At 38.2% G+C, this 26,945-nt stretch overlaps 1 protein-coding gene across 1 annotated transcript in view; it reads right to left on the bottom strand.

Moving 5' to 3' along the window:
• Positions 1–26,945, bottom strand: part of LOC124798491 (protein retinal degeneration B) — a 565,476-nt gene that overhangs the window by 207,248 nt on the left and 331,283 nt on the right. The window contains 5 exon segments of the mRNA XM_047261931.1: positions 8,625–8,818; positions 16,310–16,706; positions 18,028–18,145; positions 18,236–18,375; positions 18,490–18,693. Of these exon segments, the coding sequence (XP_047117887.1) occupies positions 8,625–8,818; positions 16,310–16,706; positions 18,028–18,145; positions 18,236–18,375; positions 18,490–18,693 (1,053 nt within the window).

The raw sequence follows: 26,945 nt of genomic DNA, 5'->3' as shown, positions 1-26,945 counted from the left end.
AAACTGATGTGCTGCCAACCTATGAGCAATAGATAAGCACTGCCACTGCCCCCGATCTAGACTTTAGCCACTCATTTTATGTGTGTTACTGTGGTGTAGTGGCTGCGCTGGTCATTGTGCGAGTAACTAGCTGCCAGCCAATAAGAACTCACTAGTAAAAAACGTCCGACATTTCCTCGATTCTGACTGAGCATATTCTTCAAGACACAGTGTTTCATTTTAAAAGGTTTACAATTGATATTGTTGCTGAATACAGTACATCGGAAATACATGCAAAAAGACAAGACCGAGTTATAAGTGGCACAAGAAAAAGTGGCGGCTGGGCCCCTTCATCACATATTGGCTTGGTCTGGAACACTTCACATTGACTGTACTGTTTTTCCATTGCTGCGCAACTGCACACTGAAACTAAACTTTACAAGTTGGGTTTGGGTGTCAATACCGACTGTGGATTATGTCAGCAAATTCTCTCTCACGTCTTCCCTCTCTGCAATGGCCTAAAGTATTTCTTTAGTTCCGTCACCACCCATGGTGGGAACCATCTGTCTTCTGTGGCACTCATTCAGTCACATCAAATGTCAATAGGAAGAGAATGGAACAAAGTCAAGAAAGATGTTGAGTAAAAACATAGAATCGAGGTAAGCCTTACTAGGAAGAAATGAGAAATCGGGGAATTTTTAGCACCGATCTTATTGGTTTTTCACAGGTGCTACGAATTTATGGCAAAGAATCACAAAAAACATAAAATTGAAATTCCCCTGTAATAATCTTCAAGAATTTTATCTCTGACAAAATGGAAACAAAACCTACAATTCACCTAAAATTTCAATAATACACAAATTATTTTGTTCTGTTATTTGTTCACTTTCTATAGCCATCCAATGAACTATTAGAACAGCACCTTCGACATGAAATAATTCACTATTAAGTCATAAGTATAATTCTATCACATCTCTACCTTTGTTTTCCAGATAGCATCACTAGAATCTTCAACCACTGACAGTGTTGACACAATCATCAAGTAAATGTTTCTTACAACATTTTTTTAATAATTTGGATCATATCACACTTCTACACAGACTGAGACAAAACTTCCACTCTCAACAGAGATTTAAATCTAGATCCATAACAAAATAAAATTTACATTCTCTACTTATATGAAACAAAGACATACCATCACATAATACATTTCATAACACTATTCGTAAAATGAGAAATGAGTATTTTCTTCAAATGTCTGATCTACATTTACAGCTAATACAAAGGAAAATACATATTATTTTAAGCTTACCAACCAACTGTGAAGGTTGTCTTTACATCAAACGTTTGGGTGAGAAACACAAGGAATAGTGTGTGTATATATCCTCATTTCATGCACAGCACATAGTAGAGAGGGAGAGGGAGAGGTGGAGAGAAAGTGCAAGGATGGATGCGAAGTTAACTGAAGAAAGTGGGAGGGATAACATCCCCAGAATCAGTTAATATTTAATTTCCATGATAGAGAAGATAATTACCATCAAACACGAGAAAGTAACAGAACACATTAACAATATAACTTATGAAGGAAAAGAAGTCTATACGCAGTTACTGTTATTTACTTTAGCATTTAATTATAATTGTGCTCTGGAGTCACTGATTGATACCTGGGTGAATCAAAGATTCCTTTTTACACTCCACTTACTTAGGTTTGGGGTAGTATAAATATATTTATTTCTGTAAAAAAGTCATCAGGTGATGCTCCTGTAAATCTAGATGAAACATTAGCGCACACCTTTGACAACAACTGTAAGGGACAATCAGAAAGTTTCTGTTTGAGGGCATTGCTGCAGAATATATGCAACATATTACAACTCTGATGCAGGTATATAGACATCGACACGTAGGTAAGGGATTAGTGAGGCATTTGTGTCTTTCCAACATGTGTGTAGTAAATGTGGAAACATGAACTATGGTGACCTCATTACAAAATGTGTTCATAAGGGACCAATGTGCTGTTTTTCTTTTTTTTTTTGGCTGCTTACGGACAAACACAGAGAGACATCCACTGGACAATGAAGAATGTGTGTGGGGTAGCATGCCTGTCGAAAACCATTATTGAGGTGCTGCTGCTTCTTGATAACGCATGTTCCTATATCGTAAATGCAGCAGTGCAGAAGTTAAGCTAACTCATGTGGGAGACACTATAGCACTCATCCTATAGTCCTGATCTCTCATCCTTCAATTATCACACCTTTTGTCACTCAAAAAGGCCCTTGAGGCCCTTGAAGGGTCAATGATTTCTGTTGGAAGAGGATGTGCACCAGGCAGTTATGGTCTTCTCACATTACAGGGCACATTGTTTTACCAAATAGGTTTCTTCAAACTGGTATGTCAGTAGGACAATTGTCTTAATGCTCACAGTGGTTTTGCCTGATTGGCACAACAATTCTGGACTGTAATGGCCTCTGAACAGAAACTTTTTGATTGCCTGCTATACAAATATTAATTCGGTGATGGCCACAGAAATTCTCATTTTATGCCAGAAAATATCTGCATCTGATATGTTTTCAGTGAACTGTCAATGAAATTTCATTTTATGGGATACAGTTCAAAGATTTTTATTTTTCATCAACTGCAAATGCAAATCTTAAATTTTTCATTACACTTATGTAACACGAGGGAACCTTTTAAAATCTTCCACATTAAGTTAAACATAGGAACACGATTATAAAAGAAAAGTTATTCTGGTAAGGGTCTTCCAGAAGCTTCTTTCTTCACCTACTTCTTTTAGTCCATTTTCATTTTGTACTTTATGCTTAATTTTTAATATTCTTTAATAGTCCCCCACATTTCAACTGTTTAAAGTTTCTTCTCTGCAATCTTGTTGGTCTACATTCCACTTTCACACAGTACTGTGCCCCAGACACACACCTTCTTCCATGACTGTGTTTTCAGGTTTATATTAAGCAAATCACTATTCATCTTTTTACTTCTCTTTATCAACTTCATTTTTCTTCTTTCATACTGCTGCTTTCTTTTGAGAAGTCTTAAGTCTCCATTACATCTGGTCAGAAGTGCTGTGTCATCTGCAAACCATGACCACAATATTTTTCCTGTTTGAACTTTTATTTCTGTGCTGAAATTTTCTTTCACTTTATTTATTACTTTCTTGACATGCAAGTTGAACACTAGTGTTACACATTTCTTAGCAAGAAAGTTTCTTCTCTGACCATCAAATTTTATTATTCTCACTTCAGTTCTGTAGATGCAGATCAAATGTATGAGCAATTTAAGTACTGCTTTAATGCCGTTCTCCGCTACTAACCTCTAATTTTACTCTCCTTTCCTCAGTGGCAGTGCTCAGTGGGAAGTTTATAATTACCTATCTTAGGTGCCTTTCCTATCTGTGTTCATCTGGCATACAGAGCAGTCCCTGACAGAAACCTTCCAATGCGGACACCCAACAGGCCAAACTGCACACCATAATCATGCAGCTGTTTTAGAATACCAAAAAAGCGCTCAAAGTAGAGTGTATTACATTGCAAGAATATGCTGACATATTCATTGCTAAGGTGTCAAGTCATACTATGAGGAAGCATGAAGCTCATCAACACTCTACCTGAAGCATGTGGGAAGCTCTGAGAAAGTTCAAGTGTTGACCAGCTGTAGGGAACCTCATAGTCATGAGGGTACAAGTCAGATGTATTATCAAGCCTGCCCCACACAGAGTAAGATTTGCTGTAAGTTTACTTGACAGTCCATACAGCAGTTTCCACGTTGCTAGCACACACTGCTAGACTGCTTGTTGGCAGAGTGTTTCACATGTATTCAGATGATAGTTCTTGCACTATTTTCCTTATAATTTCCTATCTGCACTGGATAATCAAGAGCCTTATCAGCACAGGGCATCACAATCCACATGCATGGCTATGACAGAAAGACACTCAGTTGGAACTACAGTGTCTTAAATATGACAAGTGGCTCCATAGGGAAGCAAAAGAAAATATTATCACTTTAATTTTTGCATATAGGAAGACTTATGCATATAGTCTAAGAAAATCCCTAATTATTACAACAAATATCTGTACTTGAAACACTTTGCTACCAACTTGCTGCTAAACTGTTTTTGTGCGCGTGGACTAGCTGTCCCCAGTACCTACTGGCCAGCAGCCATACATGCCACTATGCAAACTTATGCAAACTTATGACAAAGCTTGCTCCACGTGACAGTGACTTTAGGCTGTCATGTGAATGGATGTGTTAATTAATATAACAAATAGAATAAATAGTGTCAGTAAACATTCTACTCATACTGAAAAGAGCCAAGAGTACCACACTGTCGCCACTTAATACATGAATGCAGCCAGGTGATGCCATGAAAATGACTGTGTGCTCACCTGTTGAAATATCAGCAGTTGATGAAAATATCACCCAGCTGCATTTCCATATGTTGTTGGAACATTCGATACATGGGGAGAAAATCTTTTTTCATATGGCCCAATATGAAAACTATCAATTGCGCAATACATCCTCACCTACAAATTTATATGGAAAGCTTTCAAATTAACAAAGAAAATGTAATTAATCTGATGATTACAGGCTGTATGCTGCACACTCATGCCTTCTACCACTGATTTTAAGCAGATGGAAAACTTCTGTGGCTCTACAATTGTTTCTAGTGAAATTTTGATCAGCAATCATTTTACTCCTTTTAAATTTTAATATTAAACATCGTCTGAAAAATTCCCATTTTTTTTCCTAATACGTAGATACCTACACTATACTGCAGGTAAAAAGAAGAGAAAAAGAAAAGAGTATATCAAATGGGATAATGTACTTGGTGAAGAGCAGATGGCAGTTTCAATGAAGCAATAACAGGAATAGGATTAATGGAATATGTCAATTTAAAAGAAACTGCTTCATAAACACACAAGTTTCTACTCTGTGGCTGGAATCCGTGCAGAATACCATGGCCAGTGAATGTGCAGATGGCATGGCACGGCATGCCTGCAGAGAGCGATAGTGGTGGTGGTTACGGGCAGGTGCCGTACTGTAAATACCAAGTGCTGGAGGGGAAGTGTCATTCTAAAACTGAAGCCTATGCTCACATTTTTTGAAGATGTTAAGTGATGCCCTTCCATGCCCACACTTGCATGGTAGCCATTCAAAAAGATCTACTGTCACCTCTGCTTTGGTTAGCAACTACACAGAATTTCACCACAAATGCAAAGATTTATTTTCGTCTGGCTTGTTAACAACTCATAACTTTCAGAGAAGCATCATGAATGGCGAATTTTGAATAAAACCTACACATTTCTCTGGTTGCCATGTTAGAATTTGCTTCTTTTGCCAAGATACAGCAGAGTTTACACAGTCTTACCTCACTAACACATTGTGCAGACGCAATTGCAAGAGGATTCTGAAACAACAGTTTATTAAGTGAGAAACTGAGGAAAAGTAAGGTCAGGATCTTATGAAAAATTACATCCTCAGCACAAAATAAATGTGTAATGTCTTCACTTATGTTGTTCCAATTCATCAAAAAAGTGTGTAGTTAGTAGAATAACATGACAGATAATGAAGTTTTGCATTATAAGGATATGGAAAAATCCTCTCCCCTTTGCATGCTGTCATCTGCGAAAATCTCATTTTGATATATCAAACCATTTATGAAATATGAGGAATGCTGTGGATATTCCACTCTGGCTCAGTGCCATTCCAAATGAGTATGTTATGTCAGATCAATTTTCTCAAGATTGGTGACAGACAGAGACCTCCACCCAAGCCTAATAAAAATTCAGTGTGTTTGCTAAATTTCACACATAGCAAAATATTAAGTAATATGCACCATATGCAAAACCACAGAGACCACTACTTTTCATCACAAACTTTTTTAAATTTCGCACACTGTCTTACTTCCATTTAAATATCACAATAACTGTGACCATTAATGAAATGAAGGGCACATCTTCATCAACCTGATGTATAAAGCTATAAGTAAAGCAGAAATATTTTTTTTTATTGAATAGTTTCTGTAAAGTCATTTGAGAAAGATTGCAGGCCATGTGCCTCGATTCCATTATCGTCAACCAGCCAAAAGATGGCAACCACTGTCACCTCCCCTTCTGGACAAATCCAGCACCCTGGATGAAACCTTGTCACTGTGCATTGACCACCATATCCTGCTGGAACTCTACCAGTGACCAAATAATTTCTAAGAGCAATTATGGATTCCCCTGCATCACTTCCAACAGTCTTAAATTGTTGAAAATTTCAAGAAAGTTTAGAAATGATTTCTTTTTACGTATGACAATAGACCAGACCTCTTATCACTACTAGAACCTTAGAGTGAGATTTACTGATGCCATTTATGATTCATATATTGTCCAGAAAATAATTTAAAATTTGATTTCACTTGCCTCTGATTCATTCCAAGTGACTGAGAATAACTGGACACACATTCATAAATCAATATTTCATGTATGCCGAAGCTTTCATAGTTTGGTGTCATCTTCCTTGTGGCTACCATAATGTGCATTAGACCAGTCACCAATACCACTTTTATTCAGTAGAGTCAGGGAGATGTTTTAAGGCTACACAGTTCACTACTCCAATAAATCACTGCATAATATTATTTTGCCAAATGACGTTATAGAGAATTACAGCATGCTCAGTGGCTCAATTATTCCTGGCACCAAAACTCAATGGTAGTAAAGAGGCAGTACTTTCTTTCCCATTACTTGGTTTATTTGCATGCAAACATAGCACCTATTTTAAAAGAACCATTTTTAGGAAACTATTGTTGAAAATGCTGTTAACATGGCTACAGGAGAATGGCCTTCAGACAAAATGCAAACAAGTATCCATTTCAGGAATTTACACATGCATTTAACAGAGGCTGTAATGTGAAGTTACTGCATCCAGTAAGACAGTGTAAAAATTTTACATTAACCCAAAATTTTAAGGAAATGGAAATAATATTATCACCAGAATAATGGTGCACTTTATGGAACAACAGATTTCCATATCCATTCGGCACAATGGAAAGGTTTTATCCGGCACAGTTATGAGAGTATACCCTCTGTCCAGTACTGAACACTGTATGGTCTAGTAACTGATCCCACAAATACAGAGGCTGATCTCATTTGAAGTGCAGAGCACCAGTGATGGTGTGGCATATGTTACTTGTTACTGGGAGCAAAAACCCAGCAAAAATCAAATATTAACTTGTAATTATTGCAAGAGTTTCTGAAATTCACATTAGCATAAATATTAAGTTTGAAAGCAATGGAAATGGAGAGAAATTTTACAGGAGTCTGTTACACAATTTAGTGGTAAATTAATGAGGACGTTTGGACAAGGCAGAAGGACACACAAAGTGAAAAAAAGAAGAAAATTTATGAAGCCCAGAATGAAGCACCATTAAAGGCTTTGTAAATTCCATGTGTAGGGATCAATAGATACAGAGAAGAAAGGTATCGCACACAGTTTTACTTCAAAGCTAACATCTAGCTATTGTTTCCGAGACAGATTTATGTGGAGTACTGAATGGGACCAAATGTGAACACTCTACCTACTTGCCAAATGTAAAATACATTGCATGCCTAGAGATTAGGAGAATCAATTCTTAAAATAGATTAATTTTACTGCATGTTAACTTGTACTACAAATAACCAATTACTATAATGTTACATTATGGCTTGTGGCTCCTTATGCAAAGCTGTTATGAGATAATGTCATGTAGCAACAAATAAGATGGTCAAGATTAAATAAATAGTGTAATCTTCACACAAACAGGAAAATAATATACAACACACCTAAAGATCATATGCAAAACAAAATGCATAATGGAAACTGACTACATAAAAGAATTGACAAATGCTTTCTCTCTTGCAGACAACTGAACTTCACAATGGACTAAACATCATCAGGTTTCACAAAGCTACACTCATTGACACATAGTTAAAAAAAGTAACATAAATCTGAAATAAATAACAAACTGAACATCAAAGCTCCCAAGTGACAGTATGCCCTCCTGAAATCACAATATGGCCCATGTTTATGGTAAAATATGACAGTTATCAAGAATTTTTATAGAAGAAAAGAAAAAAAAAATGTATAGAGAGACTTGGTGCTGCAGGACAAGGAAACTGTGTAGCATACAAATTTTGACAACTCTATTACTGTAAGAACCATTGTTTTACTTTTCCAAACAATGCACTTAATTTCTTTCTTTTCCTTTTTATTTCCCTTTACGGACTAAGGAACTTCTTAATGCCAATCCCACAGCAGACACTGTACCAGCCACATTATGATTTTTGGAGTTTAATGAGTACCAACATATTATCAAAACACACCCACACCACCCACCCACCCACCCACCCACCCACACACCCACACACCCACACACCCACACACCCACACACACCCCCCCACACCCCCCCCCCCCCACACACACACACACACACTCTTTCTAACAATTTCTTCTGTGTGTAGAAAAATGCAGATCTAACTGTTACCTACAAAAAGCACATCAGTCAAAACATACATTGCATGAGCTCAGTCAATGTCATTAAAATACAAATAAATAAAAGCCTCACAAGACTGGCACATCCACAACAACGTATAAGCAGTGAAATACATACCTTGGCAGTCAAAAAATTCCTCCTCACTGCCGGAGTCAGAGTCCCGGACAATGCTCTCCATACGCCAATTAGCCACCTGCAAGTTGAAGCTTTTGCTGGAGGCAGAACCTGGAGAGTGCAACGCAGCTTTTGAGTTGCTACGAGACCAGAGTGTATGTCTTCCCTCAGCATCCCTTGGTGAAGAATCTTCAATCCTACAACATCAAAATCACTTTTAAAAGACAAGTCTTTTACACTCAATTGAGGTGTCTTCTACAGCGTCACAGACACTATGATTTTTGTATTTAAAACAGCCAATTAAGTTCTTCATGGAACTACTTACAAACCTCATGATCAGACGTCCAAGCTTGTTATGGAACAGAGACTAATTATGTTTGTGAGTTACAAAGATCCTAAAATCTGTCAGAAACCAAATACCTCTCACACTTCCATGATTTTATGTATTTCCCTCCTGCAGTTAACACTTTACACAACATTCAACTGTTCAAAACAATTCTTTAGTTTGAAAGTGCTCTCAGCTACCACATTTCATTTTCCATCAGAATGGATAATATTTTGTCACTAAAAATTTGCTTTTAAATATGGGAATAGGAAGAAATCAGAAACTGTAAAGAATAGGTGAGCAGCATGAAGTTTTATCATAAACAACATTTCTCTTGGTAAATAATGTTTAATTATGAGTATATCAGCTATCTAAAATCTCTTTTATTAACAAGAAAAATATCTTCTTATATGACCTAACTTATGAAGTTATCTAACTAAATTACTGCTTTGTGCTTTCTAGACTCAATTACCATTTTCATGCTCAGGGAAGTACTTTACAGGAAATTTGATTTTTGGCTGTGTCCTATGGACACAAACCAACATTTTCTTGAACGTGTGACTGGTAACTACTGTATAAACCAATCTTGTCCTGCAAAGGGACTGTGAGCTGGTCAGAAAAAGGGAGCAGAACTTTCTCCAAACTATGGAATGAAACTGAGCTGCAACACAGTTTCTGAAGACAAGGCAGTAATATAGCAGTGCTACGAAGTCTAGGGAAATGATCCTCCCACAAAGCTGAATCACAGCTTGGTGGGAATTTCTTTGCTTGGCCTACATGTGGTGTCAATATGAACTACGTTTTATTCCTATTATGATGGCACTTGAAACAAATAACACCCAGGGCATATCAAAAGAAACAGTGTGGCACATTTTGTGTGAACAACAATCTATGGTAAAGCTTTCTTCAAAATTGTTGCCACATTTGTGCAGTGCTTTAAAAAAGTCGAAGAGAAAATAATGTTTTTAATGATGTTAGGACCACCAAACTATGCAACTGAATCTATGAGCCAATTTCTTAATGTGCACATTGTGTAGACCTATCTCTTCAAGCCAGAAATAAAACCATAAATACAGTTGTGGTTGTAAGCTAGCTGCCCCGCATAAAAAAAAGGGCGTAGTTGATTTCATATACCAGAAATATTATGGCCATAGTTTCTTGGGTGAAAAAGGATTTCTTCTCACTGATTCACATGCAGAGTACAGCAATACCAGAAAATACTCCAGAAGTCATTTAAACAAATTGGATCAAAAAAAGCATTGAGAAGAAGCCTGCACAGAAAAAGGGGGCAAATCAGTTTTCATCATATCGACAAAATGTGATCAGGCTATGGGTAACATGTATACAAAGCATAAAATATTGGAGTGTTTTCCTTATGAAGTTGATTTGGCACATTAGAACATTTTATTGTGTTTCAGCCCAGTGAAGAGGTTATGACAGTCATAGATCAGTATATCTGCATACTTCTCATTATCACACTTCACTACTAGAAACAATTAGCTGGAAAAATGTTAGACAATATGCAATTACTTAAAACAGGTCTAAGTTGCAAGATAAGCACATTTTTCAGCTGTCTTTCACTGTCAGTTTATGAACCTTTCACTTTCCACTAGTACATGTAGCAAGTCTCATCCCCCCCCCCCCCCCCCCTCCACCTCTTTTCTTTTCATATTCCAGGCCCGAATTTCTTTTTAGTGTTGTGGTCACTAAGTGAGATGTATGATGTAAGATGATGTATGTTTTTTGACTCAGTTTGGAATGTGGGCTCCCAGAATTTTATGAAAATGGCTCTCTGCTATCTATACTGCCTCACTTGCAACATTTACCAGAGCATTTTTATGAACATTTATCTGAAACCTTTTACCAGCTAAACAAGTCTGAGCTGAATCGCACCTCTATACTTTGAATCTTTACTATCTCTTTCATCAATAAAACCTGGAAAGGGTCCCAGGCTAACCAACAGTACTCAAGAACTGGTAGAACAAGAGTTTTGCAAGTTAACACGTTTCCATGTGCATTACACTTCCTCAGGAATCTTCCAGCAAATCTGAGTGTGGCATCTGCATTCTCCACAGATAAAGTTTTGTGCTCCCTTCTGTCTTAAATCATTTCAGACAGAAGATGCTAGATACTTGGCCACTGTAACTGATTCAAATGACTGACTGTCAATCACATAGTCAAACAGTATCAGATCTTCTCATTTATTTACACGTATTACATTAAATTTATTTACATTTATAGTCAGTTACCAATCTTTCGACAAAGCACTGATCATCTCAAAGTCTCTCTGCATTTCATAACAAGTTCTGACAATGTCACCTCTCTGTTGACAAGTGCATCATCTGTGAACAGCATCATATGGTTACAGATGTTATAAGATAGGTCACTGTTTCACAATTCACATTACACACTCCTAGAAGCTGTAGAGGGGACCTAACACATCAAGTTTTACACAGGAACTCATGTCCAGAAACATCATCCAATGACACTATAGAGGTGCCAGCACCTGTAAATATATGTATATAAAGGATAAAGGGCAATTCCATGATGATTATACAGACTTTCTAGGATGATGGCAAAGGATAAATGTATCAGTTTGAGGTAAGGTTTTCACATACCAGAAACACACAAGTCAGAAGCTATAAACCGTAACTCTTCTCATATCTCTCACACTGGAATACATATACTGGTACTGTTGTTGCTAAGATTGTAGGATAGGCAACTTTTAGTCCATTGTCAGAGGTATCAGAACGGTTTTGCTTATAACTTTTGACTCCTCCATTTCCAGTACTGACTCATTCATTTCCAGTACAGGGACCCTAACCTTCTCCAGCATAACAGAATCACTCTGTATATACATACATGTACAGGTGCCAGACCTATTTCTTTGACACACTGTTGCATCACTGGATTTACGGACATGGGTTCCTATGTAAAACTTGATTTATTAAGTCCCCTCCACAATCTCTAGAAGTGTGTAACATGAATTGTGAGACACCTTTTATGTAATGTCAACAGTAGTGCTCCTATCGTAGTACCTTAAGGTACACCAGACATCTTATGATACTTCTCCATTAAGATTAACTTGTCTGCTAGGAAGTTCAATTCAAATTAATATCTGCTCATATAAGTTCTGCATCCATATGTTTTTCTTACAAGGTGACAACGTAGAACTGTATCAAAGGCTTTCTAGAAATAAAGACACACAGCATCAACATGAGCTCTGCTATCTACTGTCCTCAGTATCTCATGAATGTCAGATCAAGCTGAGTTTCAAGCTGAGTTTCAAACAACTGGTGGCTGAGCTAACCGTGTCAATTTGTACACAGGACTAGTTCAGTCTACTGAAAAGTTATCTTATGTGAGCACAATATATCACATAATTCCATACGAAATCAACGTCTGTTGTATGCATGTACAGTTTTGTGTGTGTCTTTTTTAAGTATTCTTTTTGTAGATAATGACCTGTACATTTTTCTATTCACTTGGCAGGGAGCTATGTTAAACTGATGCTAGAAAATTGGTCAGCATACTCCAAACATAATCTCATGGTCACACCATCAGGTCCTGTAAACATTCCTCTATCAAGCAATTTCAGCTTGTTTTTCCAGTTCTGTATTCACTTACTTCTGGTGAAACAGTTTCAAAAGGTAGACTTTTGTATTTTGGTCTTGATTTTTCTCATCTTCTACTTTGATATGACCAAGGCTGATGAACATTTGGACAAACGATTTTGTTTCATTAACTGATTTTATATAGCACCAAACCTTTTTACGATTTTTGAGAAATCAGCATCTAAAATCTTGCTTTTGCTTCTCACACAGCTGTCCTAATGCACATTTTGAATTCATTTTCTTTTATATGTCAACTGAAATGCACTTATTTAGGCTCAAAAATGTTGGGAGGCAAAAATAAGCACACACAAAAGAAAACCAATACATCAATATTATATTTATTGCTAATACCTACTTCTATACACGCAATAATGTGTAAAAAAATTGTTGTTCGATTTTGACAGTAACGTTACACGACTAGGACTGATAAGTGAACAAGACTCACATCAGACCAACGCAGTACAAATTTGTATGTAACTACCTGCCAGCATGCTCTGACTCAAGTGCATTTCATTTATCATTGGACTTAATCCACACATTTGCAATCAATGATATAAATGGGACACGGAGAGTTCACGGAAAATGTGTCGTCATAATCTACAACGAAATTGGTGTTCTGGTGATCTTGTGGTTGGGATAATCTATTAAATTTCGTGCTAGTAGTGTATTGGATAAATAATTTCACTTATCCTTCGATAAGGTCTTCAAATTATTGACTGTGTTTGCACTATTTGCAATACCTAGACAACATACGTATGAGGGGCATCAAATGAAAACCGAACGCCTGTCACAATGGGACCATGGAATGGTTTGTTCAGAAGCAATGAACGTACATGTTAAGACATTTATCCCACTGGGAGATGAGATGAGCAGTTCCTGTTTCATGGGATGCGATTGGTCACTGATGAATCCACAGTCACACCCACTTTGCACTTCCTCATCTATCTGAAATCAATGTCCATTCATGTCTCTCTTAAGGTTGTCAAGCCCTCACGCTCAAACTGGTGGCGCCATGTTTTGTCCCTTGTGGTGATATGGACAGAAACACATAACCTTCCTTGAGGTACAGAAGCAAATGACTCGGACTTGACATCATTCTGTCCATCCTTTGTCAGGTGACATGGCACCCACTTCACGCAAATTTTGTTGTAAATCAAGTGGTCTTTGATGATGGCTTCGATGGAGCCATGGATAATGTCAACCTGAACATGAATTTCATCCTCCATGATTCATCAGCCTCCCCAGATAAGACCATCAGTCCACCCAACCACATCACGGATAAGAGCTCGATGGGTTTATCCTGGGTGTGGATCGTCTTGCAGTGATGTGTGCCTTTCCCCAAATCATCTCTGCCACTAGGACACACGGCAGGGACATTCAATGTTCACCGTACACAGCAGACATGTGACAATGTATTTCATGTACTCCAGCACCCTAAGTGAACAGAAAAAAATCAAACCTCTCCTTTGCTTGCCTCCTTGTGAACAGCTGGATATGCACACTAAATGGGTCTGCAAACAACCCACATGCATGAACCTGTGATGTGGCACTATGCCTTTTCCCTATCACAAAGGTGACAGTATTGAAATGTAACAACAGTGGTGCCATCTGTCTCACAGACTGTGTATTATGTTGGCTGTTCAGTTTTTATTTGACTGCTCCTTATACTAACATGTAGTTAGGGCAATTCTAAAATTTTTATAGGATGAGTTTATAAGTGGTATAAATGGTCCAAAGAGAGCTGAGAAGATGTTTAAGACGAAGACCGTCCTGGACACCTTAGCGCATCAATTACAATGTGTAAGAAGTAAGGAATATGGTTCCGAAAAATCACCGAATAATTATCAGAGAGGTTGCTGATGAAGTTGGTATATCTTATAGCTCATGCCAAGCTAGATTTTGGAACTGTTAGCTTCTTTCAGAGGGTGGATACCTTTCACTTTGCATTCTGAGTGATGTGCTCCTCTTTACTACCCTTTCCTCAACTATCCCTCTTTCCTCTCTGGCGAAGAGAATGTGGACTGTAACCAAAGCGTGGCAGATAATACATCAGAGACACCTGAAATGTTTCTCAGATTTGATATCTCAATGTAAGCCAGTCCTCACTACATGAAAGAGTGTTACAAAATGTTGATTGCTGGTAGTTAAATTTTATAGGTCTCGACCTTTGCCTGTAACACCATTCATCACATGTGCTAATGGTTTTTGGTTTGTCATATTAAGAGAGATACACCTAAAATTTATTCCTTGTATATGAACTGTTTGCTACAAATTATAAAGACTATAAAAATATGACAGATATATTTATAATTTTTAACTTTTAATACTCATCAGAGATGCCGTATAACTAAGAATAATCACATAAAAAGAGAGTAGTAACCTTAGTTTTCTAAATCTTTTAAACTTATTGCTGTGTGTATGTGAAAGCTACAGAGGCCAAGTTTGCAAGCTGAAATAGATTTAGTACACTACACATTTGAGAGAGATATCTTCATTGCTTGGTATTGCTGACTTGAGTAATGATATTCTTAAGGTTCAACCATCCCACCATATCTCTAAATGGCAACAGAAAATTTTATTTAATCATTATTCTGGCAAAACCTATGAAATTATGTTCTAGTTGCATATCTTTTGAACTACACTGGTGGAGTAACTACATCCAGAGAAGGCTGAGGTGAAAATGGTGGTGTATTGCTGTAGTGACTGATTCTGAATAAATAAATTTGTCTGTAATAACGAGGCTGTAGGACTGCAATGGCCATGAGAACCAGAATATCTTCTTCTATGCCTACGTTTTCATGGGTTGCTTGGAGGGGTTTTTCTTGGGATCCATAAGCCTTCATCCCCTGGTTTGTTTTAGATACACTGATGACATCCTTGCCGTATGGACTCACAGTTCTTCCTTCCCCTTCAGTTTTACTACCAGAAGTGCCACTTGCTCTGAAAGCTTGTGCAGTTCCTTAACTTTTATGTGTTTGTTGAGATTTTTATCTATCCAGTTGCATTATATTTTTAGAGCAGCTTACCTATAAGTTGCATTTCTTAAAGAAATTCTGCATGTAAACCTTATTTATACTCTTATTTTATTTTTTTACATTATCTGCTAATCAAAGATTGTAAAGAATTAGTATGCAATTTTTCACACAGTATCATAATAATACAATACAGTTACAATTCAATTTCATTTACTTCACTGTCGTAAAACAGGTGGAGTAAATGGGCATGAAATCAATGAAGACAGTATGGCATAAGCATACCATGACTAAAGAAAATTTGACCCAGACTGGGATTTGAACCCACACCTCCTTATTTTTGTGAGCAGTCATCTTAAGCACACCTCCACACCCAGGTCAAACTTTCACATTCACTGTAAAACCAACATAAATGAAATCTGAAGTCAGGAGTGGAAATGTGCTCAGATAGCTAATAGTTAAAATGACTGCTCACAAAAGGCAGGAAATTTGGTTCTTAATCTTTGTCTGGACAACATTTTTACGCTCTCCTTGTGACTAATATCACAAATTAAGAAGTGTGTGTATTTGGGGGAGGGGGGGGGGGGCAGCAGCAGACCAATAGCTGATAATCAAATTTAGACACCAGCTGCTGCAAATTTTCTCCAACTATCTTAAAAAGTATAAAAAGATAAACCAGAAGCCATATCATGTCCTTTGCACACACGCAGCAATCAAATAGTATTCCCTCAGTTTTCTCTCAAAATAACTGAAGGAGGGAAGAATAAATGAACATACCTTAAATTTAAGTCAGTGGGTGAACTGTCAGAGCTTGGTTCCCCATCTGAACCTTTGGAACTCAGGGATGGCATTGCTTCAGATTTCTTGACAACTGGAGGGCTAGGCATATCTTGCTCAGGTTTTTCGATACTTCCTAGTGTTGCTTGGATTGTCTTAGCTACAGACGAATCCTGAGGCGTAGACACACCACTTCCACCACCATTCGAATTTGCATACTGTCCATCACCTTCATCCCCCGAGTCTTGAGATTCATTTTCTGCTGCACCCATTTTCCTCTTGAGGGCTTCCTGAGTCTGTCGCTCAATTTGCCGGATGTCATCCATGGTCAGGCCGTGCCATTCATCCTGCCAAGCCCATGCCTGTCTATGAGCTCGCAACATGGTCTTCCGCAGTGCTTTAGGAATGTAACATACATAGCAAGCTAATAACATAGAATATATTCTGTACAATAGTTTTGAAAGGTAACTACAACTCTGTTGTTAATAAATATAATTTGTATAACATTTAAGGTAGACAATAAATATCTATGTAACAGTACTGATAGTAGAAGCAGCTTAACAAGTAAATACCAAAGGGTCTAGTTCATGAAAAAATTTCTACTGCTTCAAGCACTTTCTATTAATAATTAATTAGCATGATGCATTTCAGCAGAATGCTTGATCTTCATGGGCATTCCAGTTACATGTACATTACATTAATCTGATCTGTGATTAGGTTTATTTGCTGTGTGTGCCACAGTGAGGGTTGTGCTGAAATGCAATCAGTTTTGCTGGAAATTTAATTGTCTAGCACTCACAGCACAGTGACGAACACTTCACAGCTTAACGCTTTCACATACAGATGTTAAACTGGAATTCAGCTGATGATGCCAGCACACTGCCAAATTAGTCAGAGCTCCAGTGCAAATCTTGACTGAAGAGGTTCAGATCGAAACTAAGAAAAAGTGTTACTTCCAAGACAGAATTTCCTTAGTGAACAATGTGAGACATGGTAAGATGCGACCTGCTAAGTCTGTTCTCATTTCCATTGTAGATATCATTCATGTGTTTTGTTTATAATTTTTTGTTTGGTTCTTATGGGTATGAGCTTAACAATCGCCCCTGAAAGCCTGTATTACTTTGGACATCCTGATAGTTTTTCTGTTTTTATTTTTCTACCATTTTCATGTTGTCAGTTACATCGTATTTCATTTCTGCTACTATCTCTGTAATATTAATGTCACTGGTCTGATGGCACAGATCAATGTAACACCTAACCTTGAACTTTCTGTGTAGATGACCTGCTGTTGCATGAACTCATTTAATTTTTATCACTTCTGTTTCTTTTTTTATCTCTTAAAGAAGAAACTTCATGTCTGCATTATGACATAAAGTTTGATTGGCTCTATTACTCTTCAAATCGTCCTTGAATTTACATAATAATAATAATAATAATAATAATAATAATAATAATAATAATAATAATAATCTCTATAAGAATATCACTGCTCTGTTCAAAATGACAGAGTGCCTATCCCACTATTCTTTTAAGTGTCACAGCAGTAACAAAATGAAAACAACATCATGTGTTATTCACTAAATAGGAACCACAGTACATGAGCGGGCACATTACGTTTGTATTTAAACACACTCTCATAATGCTTAAATCACTTTAGTGACAGGCAAATATTTCATTAAATATTTCCAAGTACTGCTGGGTGCTGCAATCGTACTTACCAACATCATGTATAAACTTTTCCAGCTTTGTCTGCATACCCCAGTAGCGGAATTCAACCCTACAGAGTTTATAGGCACACATGAGGGACTTTCCATTTGGTAAAGGCATTTGCTTTCCCTAGACAAACAAATGTTTACTATGATTTCCTTCACTAAATTAGCATAAATATATTCCACACAAAACTTGGAGATTAAATTCATAAATTACCCGACACTCATTCCAGTAATCTTCGAGCCATGTCTCTGTGAGAGGACCCCTGCCAGTTTTTTGAGAAACATACATTTTTGGGTCCTCATCCCGGACATAGTCGGCTCCATATAGCTGATCCTTGACAACATCAATCAAGTCTGAAACATTTCATGCATGAAAACCTTTTCCAAAGTGATACAGTTATTCGAGAGAATACAATATTTTCTGATATATATTATCTCTTACGAGGCACAAGACTGGAGCTAACTCACCAACGATCCTGTTCCGCAGGTCGCTTCCTGATAGTTTGAACACATTTTCCTGGTGGCCATTATCAGGAAAATAGTAGGTTTCTATTTCCAGAAAAAACTTTTCAACAAAGGGACATGTATATCGGGTTTTAGTATAAGGATAAGCATTCCATGCTTCTTCTTCCACCGTGAGTGCAGACTTTGGCAGTAAACTTTTGAACCAGCCTGAAGAACCAAATAAAAAAGCAGCAAGATAATTAGTACATAATTAGGCTGAAATAGCCTCTACATACATGTTAAATGTATATTATAAAATTCAAAGTTATACTGAAAGTGTAAATGGATAATACACTGAAGTGCCAAAGAAACTGGTATGGGCTTGCATATTCAAATACAGAGATATGTACACAGGCAGTCGGCAAATCCTATATAAGACACAAGTGTCTGGAGCAGTTGTTAATATTGGTTACCACAGTTGTTAAGATTGGTTACTGCTGCTACAATGGCAGATCATCAAGATTTGAGTGAGTATGAACATGGTGTTATAGTCGGTGCACAAATGATGGGACACAGCATCTCCAAGGTAGCTATGAAGTGGGGATTTTCCCATACGACCATTTCACAAGTGTACCGCGAATATCAGGAATCGGGTAAAACATCAAATCTCCAACATTGCTGCAGCAAGAATGGCACCAATGATGACTAAGGAGAATCATTCAACTTGATAGAAGGGCAACCCTTCCACAAATTGATGCAGATTTCAATGCTGGGCCATCAGCAAGTGTCAACATGTGAACCATTCAATGAAACATCATTGATAAGGGCTTTTGGAGCCAAAGGTCCTCTCATGTATCCTTGATGACTGCACGACACAAAGCTTTACACCTTGCCTTGGCCCTTCGACACCGAAATTGGACTTTTGATGACTGGAAACATGTTGTCTGGTCAGACAAGTCTCATTTCAAATTGTGTCAAGCAGATGTACATGTATGGGTATGAAGACAACCTTGTGAATCCATGGACCATGGACCCTGCATGTCAGCAGGGGACTATTCAAGTTGGTGGAGGCTCTGTAGTGGTATGCGGTGTGTGCAGTTGGAGTGATATGGGACTGATGACATGTCTACATACAACTCTGACAGGTGACACATACGTAAGCATCCTGTCTGATCAGCTGCATCCATTCATGCCCATTGTGCATTCCAACAGACTTGGGCAGTTCCAGCAGGACAATGCAACATCCCCCATGTCCTGAATTGCTACAGAGTGGATTCAGGAACACACTTCTGAGTTTAAGCACTTCTGTTGACCTCAACTCCAGACATTAACATTATTAAGCATATCTGGGATGCCTTGCAAAATGCTGTCCAGAAGAGATATTCACTGCCTCATAGTCTCTCAGATTCATGGACAGCCCTGTGGAATTCATGGTGTCAATTCCCTCCAGCACTACTTCAGACATTAGTCACGTCCATGCCACGTCGTCTTGCTTGCCGGGACGCCACATGATATTAGGAAGGTGTACCCGTTTCTTTGGCTCTTCAGTGTAGTTACTGAAATGGAACATTGGCATGGATCCCATTTTTCTTAACTCAGGACCCAATAACTGTCAGTGGTGGAGATTACGTAAAGTGCTCGTAACAACAATGCTACTTTACTAAGCTAAATGTGAAAAGGCAATGTCAACATTGTCAAAGGATAGCTTATCTAACATTCTTGAATGTATAGAAGTTAATAATGAGTCCAACATATCTATGAGACACTATTTCTATAGTCTGAATTGTGAAGGTAAAAACAAGTAAAAGAGCAATGGGGAGTCAGAAGTACATCAGACATCCAGCAGTGTCATGACAAGAGGTCTTTGCCTCAGTCTGAGAATATGCTACTTCATCATCCATTATATAAAAAAAATTTACACATCTACATGACAAAAACTGGTTCTGTCGTAATCCAGAAAAAGTGAGAGCCACAACAGATTTCCGATGTTCTTGGAATATTCATGACATGGGGGTAACCTCTTCAGGGTGCTCTCCTATTTCACGCATATCACGAAGAATTTCAATTGCAAGATACTATCAGTACAAGAACTGTTGCAGGGAGAAAACATATTTTCTTTGATCAAGGAGCAGGAAAGATCTTTCCATATCCTTAAGAAAGCACTAATATCTTCAACGGTCTTGGCTCTTTATGACTAGAATGCTGAGACATAGCTATATCCTGATGCTATTGGTTATGGACAGTGCAGCTGTAGTGCTTGAGAGACATGAAATAATGATATCTTAAAATACTCTTCAAGTCCAAGAAGAATGACACAATGATTGAGAGTGGCTAGTAGATGTTCGGGCAATGAGTAGGTTCCAACCCTGATTTATATGGGAGATAATTCACTGTTGTGACTTGTCCTCATTTTTGCTGGCTAACAATTTTGAAGGATCTATCAGGACAACTAGCAAGACAGGCTTGAGGAAAACAAAAATGGGCATGTACACAAGGTTATCAACAGCCTTTTGTAGAATACATTGGAGGACTATTACAGACTGATGGTTTCTCAGTCATGGTTGCACTAACTATGCAGCTGAACAAAGGGAAGGTCAAAGATTACTAAAGCTCACAGAGGTCTTCAAGAATGAAAAAAACTGTCAAAGGAGAATTTAAATTAATAGTCAGACCACTGTATAAAACAAACTTACAACTGAATGGAACAAAAATGGTTGCTCATCATTCTAGGGACAACAGCTAGCCAAACTGAAGTATTTTCATGATGATCTACATCAGGTCATCTGGGATTTGTGAAGACCTTTGATACTCAAAGTAGTTGTCATTGGCTAGGTCTACTTATTTTTCACACATTACACATGCCACAGCAGGGAAAGCCTATGATGGAGCATGTACTTTCGTCACTCACAGTGTATCTAGCATCAATTCAGCCTGCAATTACTTTGTTTCCCCTCCACAGCAGTATCTCACTAAGATAAATTAGGATAAGTTACATGGATAGTAATGTTTACAGACTACATCACCTGTTACACTGTCAGTGATGGTGTTCTGATTGCCACAGCTCCAGAAAAAGAGCCTACTAGGGTGCAGTCTGCTCCAGGTACCAGGTCCAGGGGTTAACAGAACTTGCTAGTTGAAATCCCCAGCCCCTCCCCCCCCCCCCCCCCACCTCCACCCCCAGTGGTTTCATAGCTGGCACTCATGGGAGTGGGCTGGGCAACTAAAGAGATTTTGAACTGAGCCTGGCCCTTTCGCAAGCATACGCACATTTCACCACCAAAATACCACCTATATAGCCAAGACTGCTAACACTTGCTGTGTGGTGGCACACTTCTCTGAGATTAGCCACTTCAAATCTTGGTGATGAATGGAAGTTTCACTGCCAGTACTTGCCTGGGGAGGGGAGGGGAGGGGAGGTAGTAGTGTACAGTTCATGATCACTAGTGTTTGCAATAATGTCACAGAAGAAATTCCCCCTCTCCTCAGTTGTCCCTTTGGTGCTCTTCGAGAGGGATAGGCTATGTGCCAGCACCTCGAATTACCGTTCTCCCTTCACTCATCATCATGCAACACAAAACGTAACACCACACTACACACACAACCATTACACTCACCTGGAGTCTACAAATACACATAACACACAATTCTCAAACATCTGCAAGGGAAGTTGCCAGTTTACATGGATGAAGAAAATCCTTTCCGAGAACAGACTTTACCTCTTGGGAGTCTCACAGGCAACAATACAATATAATTTAATGTTGTTTTTACGACTAAAATTGCGTTTAAACGAAACAATTTTCTAATATAGAACTTGAGACGGCGATGCCAATGATCGTAGTTTGACATATATATATATATTTATGGGGGACAGGGCATTGTTAACATACAGCTTGTCAGCCACTTCAGTGTTTTTGCAATTTTGTTTCGCTATTAAGATTTACGTTTGTGGTAAGCAGAGATTTGAGATTGTAAAATAAAGAAACCCGATCCTTTAATAGCGGAGGTACTGTGACTTTTAAAAAAAAAACTGAGGCTGTGAGTGGAGATGTCACGTTTAGCGTTTCCCAGATTCAAAGAAGCGTTTTTCCACTAAATTTTTACCTGAATATGTATTGATATAAGTATATTAGCATCCGAAATAATTTTTCGTTAATTTTGTAATATTTATTACTTTTACGTTGTTTGTTACATTGAAGAAGCAGCATTTAAAGGAAAAAAGAAAAAAAATTACCTTTCTATTTCTAAAAAGGAAACCGTGCTGCTACCGTATATGTTACGCTAACCACTACTGAGAGCAACAGATGCACCGAAACATTCACCATACTGTGTCACATCACATTTATTGTTCTGATTTGTGCTGAGGTCTTACAGTTTATTCCAACGCATTGTCTTCTTTTCTGAGTTCCTGAATTTTCACGTGCACGTGCTTCGTCATAACCAAACTGAGCTCAATTGCTACAATACTAGAGCGCAGGGTTCATTCAGGCTCTACGCTGGCATCATGTATCTTCTCAATTACAGCGGCACAATTTCTGTTTACAAGAGAGATTGTATTTCCATTTTTGCAGCAGAATATCCAGGTATTGTGAACGTGACACCCAACAATCAAATGAAAAGAGCCGAGTACTAGGGGAACATCAGGTAAGATGAGCGGTCAGGTAGCAGTGCACATCGCTGTATTTTTAAGTTGGCTAACCTCGTCAGCTAACTGACGCTACCAGCCAGTCATCCGCTCCGGCCCATGGGCGTTCATGCCCGTTGGCAAAAACGGAGAGGATTGGCGGCGGACACCTCTGGCTCCATGCACCAGAAAAACTGAAAGTTAATTTTCACCGAAGAAAGGCTAAATGAGGTACGCGCTAGAACTGAAAGCATGCCAAATTACTTTGGAGAAGAAGAACCAGAACTATCCTTATTAATGATGACTTGATTGACTTGTCTTTGAAGTCTTTCTTTGGCCGCTGAGAATATCTTGTAACATTAGTTACTGGGTTCACGCCAGTTGTATTAGATGCTACAGAAACAATTAAGTTGTCATGCCGTGTACTCAGAAAAATGCCATTTTTGTTTTGTATGGCAAAATGAATAGTACCTCTCATCTTTCTCGGTTTCCGTCTTCTTTCGAAGGAGGCAATTTTGGGGGATATGATTTTCTGTCTCACTCTCAGTGCCCCCAAAACCTTGCTCTTAAGGAAAATTTATCAAAATTCTGTCCTGTAAGCAAGTTGACAAAATAGAAGTAAAAATTATTTACGTGCTCTCATTAGTACTCAGCGTTATTTTTACGATATTCTGAAAATGTAGCATGTGTCCCTACGATACAAATAATGTTGCATAAATTTCAACAGGGTCTAAATGAGACCGAGCAGTGGGTAGCACACTGGACTCGCATTCTAAGAGGACGACGGCTCAAATCCGCGTCCGGCCATTTTGATTTAGGTTTCCGATATTTCCCTAAATCGTTTCAGGCCGGGATGGTTCCTTTGGAAGGGAATGGTCGACTTCCTTGCCCATCCTTCCCTAATCCGACAGGGCCGATGACCTCGTTGTTTGCCGCCCCTCCCCCTCCCTCCCTAAAATCAACCTACCTACCTAAACGAGATTTTTTTAACAAGTTTGTTTGTGTGGCCATTCTCCGCAGCAAGCATATAAATACTTGTTTTGTAAATACAACTGCCTTTTCCTGCTGCCACTTACCTTATCCCACGTGCGTTTCGCCTTCTCCTGTTCTAAGGCATCATCAATGGGAACTATAACGATACAGTTCTGTTAGTTTTAGATTATTAAACAGTTCACTTCCGGATTTTTTGTAAAAAAGTAATTACTTACGATTTTCTGATCTGCGTTTCCTCACATCTGGTCTGGAGGTCGCACTACCACTTTTATCATTGCCATATAATCACATCTTTGTGTTCTCGTCTTCCACACACTGTTTACCATGTTTCTAACTCTTTTTTTTAGTGGACTATTGTCCTTTTGTAACTCGATACAACTATTTCGTCGTACACGACAGGTTGTTGTGAAAAACCGCGAGACCACGAGGCGGAAAATATCCTGCTCAATTACCTGTAAAATATCTTCCACCATGTTGACGACTTTCTTCCCAGTTTGCCAAAAATTACCTAGAAATTCTGATTTATTCAACTATTTTGTTTTCTATGTGAATTTAAAGGATGATTTCACTGAATTGTTCAAAGTGCTGCGTGCCGTCAAATATGATACAAAATTGCTTCGAATTTTTTTTATATATCATTGCCCCACAAGTGTTCTATATGGCAGCGGAATGAAAGATTTTGTTATGCTAAAAACGTAGTGACGTTTAGTAGTATTTCTTCACTTCACTTCCTTTCCTTACATCTGTTCCATATGTTGTCTGGGTAACATGACCTATTTTTATATTGGTAATAAGACTTTCTGAAGATTTTTCTTCTTTCAAAACAAGTTTGGTATTTTTCTGAGGTTTCATGTGTAAACTTTCCGACTACGTTTCCATCAAGCGCGAAAACTAGTAGCAGATTTATATATATTGTTCAAACTTGCTTCTGTGCTAAAGAGCCTGCAGCAAGAACAGTACAAACGTTGGTTTTTTAGTTGAGTACGTCGTTTCGGTTTTAAGAATTTTCTCACCGTTTGACTGACTGATAAAGAACCAATCAGACGTCAAATGTCAGTTTGCAACCTTCGATTATTATTATTATTTTATAGTTTTTTTTTCTCAGACGTTACGTCTGGTTAAAAATGGAAAGTGACGCGGACCTTGATCAAGCGTGACTTCCTTTTAACTGTACGGTATATGTTACATTGCATTTAGGAACTTTCGGGTAATTGAACATGTATCAATAATTACAGATTTCTGTAGTTGTATATATAAGTTTGGATGTAGCTGTATTGCGTTGATGTACTGGTGGATATTGTGTGGTATGACTCCTGTAGTTGATACTATAATTGGTATAATGTCAACTTTATCCTGATGCCACATGTCCTTGACTTGTTGGATGTATTTTTCAATTTTTTCTCCTGTTTTCTTCTGTATATTTGTTGTATTGGTATTATTATTATTAATATTATTATTATTGTAGCATTTTCTAGTAACAAAAAATAACCCACCTTTGTTTTGAAATGCTTCACTTATTTTAAGTCAACCCTTAGTTTCTGTACAACAGGGAAAGGTCACTGAGAGATGTCAGAAAACAAAATGTTACAGCAACTTTTAGTGGTTTCCCTATTATCGAATGCGAAAAAAAGGAGCCACTATTCACAGTGACAGTTCAAACACCAGAATTGGAGGGTAATATCAAAACAAGTGTCAAATTCACTTTCTTCACTCTTCCCATCTTCAAGCTCAGAGAACCGTTTCACAGATTCACCATCATTATCGTGATAAAGTAACTCCACAAGAAGTTTCACGCATTTTGCATCGAGGAAAAGAAATCTCTTATTGTTTTCCTTCGCACCAAGAGAAGAAAAAAAAGTTAATCAAAAATATTCTTAAGCAATTCCATTTACTTATGTACAAATGAATAGAGGGCGTCCCACAAAGGGGTTTACACTGTTTAGACTTTAATAACTATGAACGGATCGACATACGTGTGTTACGGTTGCAACTGGTGTTGGATTCGCAGGCACTCACAATCGTCTCTCTCATATTGTCCAGCGGACGTGGCTTTGTAGCCTAGGCCTTGTCCTTCATAGTTTCCCCCACAGAAAGAAGTGTAATGGCTTCCAGAACTTAATTTTCACTCTGCAGCGAAGTGTGCGCTTATATGAGACTTCCTGGCAGATTAAAACCGTGTGCCAGACCGTGACTCGAACTCTAGGCCTTTGCCCTTTCGCGGGCAAGTGCTCTAAAATCTGAGCTACCCAAGCCCGACTCACGAGCCGTCCTCACAGCTTTAATTCCGCCAGTACCTCGTCTACTACTTTCCAAACTTCGCAGAAGCTCTCCTGTAGAGCATTTTCTCGCGAAAGGCAAACGTCTCTAGTTCGAGTCTCGGTCCGGCACAAAGCTTTAATCTGCCAGGAAGTTTAAAGTCCAATGGCGTTAAATTGGGAGATATTGGTGGAAATTCACATTTCCTCGTCGGCCTATCCACCTCTCTGCAAATGTTTTATCCAGGAATTGTTGCATGTCACATGACAATGTGAAAGTGCACTGTCTAGTTGAGAAGAAGGAAAAAATCCTCATTCCGTACAGTTGGTTAACAGCTGGTACAATTCGTTCCTACGACATGTTAAGGTGCTTTACACCTGTCACTGTTCGTTCAAAAAAGACTGGCCCTACAAGCTCTCTGACAGGCTTAAGGATGCAGTGTACTTATAAATGGAACAATCGAAATTTCTTATGACTTTATGAAATTCTAGAGTCTTTCCTGATTACACTGATATATATATATATTATAGGTTTTCGAAAAACTACCTACATGTACAAACTCTTAAAGTTGCGTTATGTATGCCGCCACACTTCTTTATTTCTGTTACAG

This window comes from Schistocerca piceifrons, chromosome 1 (assembly GCF_021461385.2).
Source record: "Schistocerca piceifrons isolate TAMUIC-IGC-003096 chromosome 1, iqSchPice1.1, whole genome shotgun sequence".
In the NCBI taxonomy this organism is placed as follows: domain Eukaryota; kingdom Metazoa; phylum Arthropoda; class Insecta; order Orthoptera; family Acrididae; genus Schistocerca; species Schistocerca piceifrons.
This window is presented reverse-complemented; position numbering and strand designations above follow the sequence as displayed.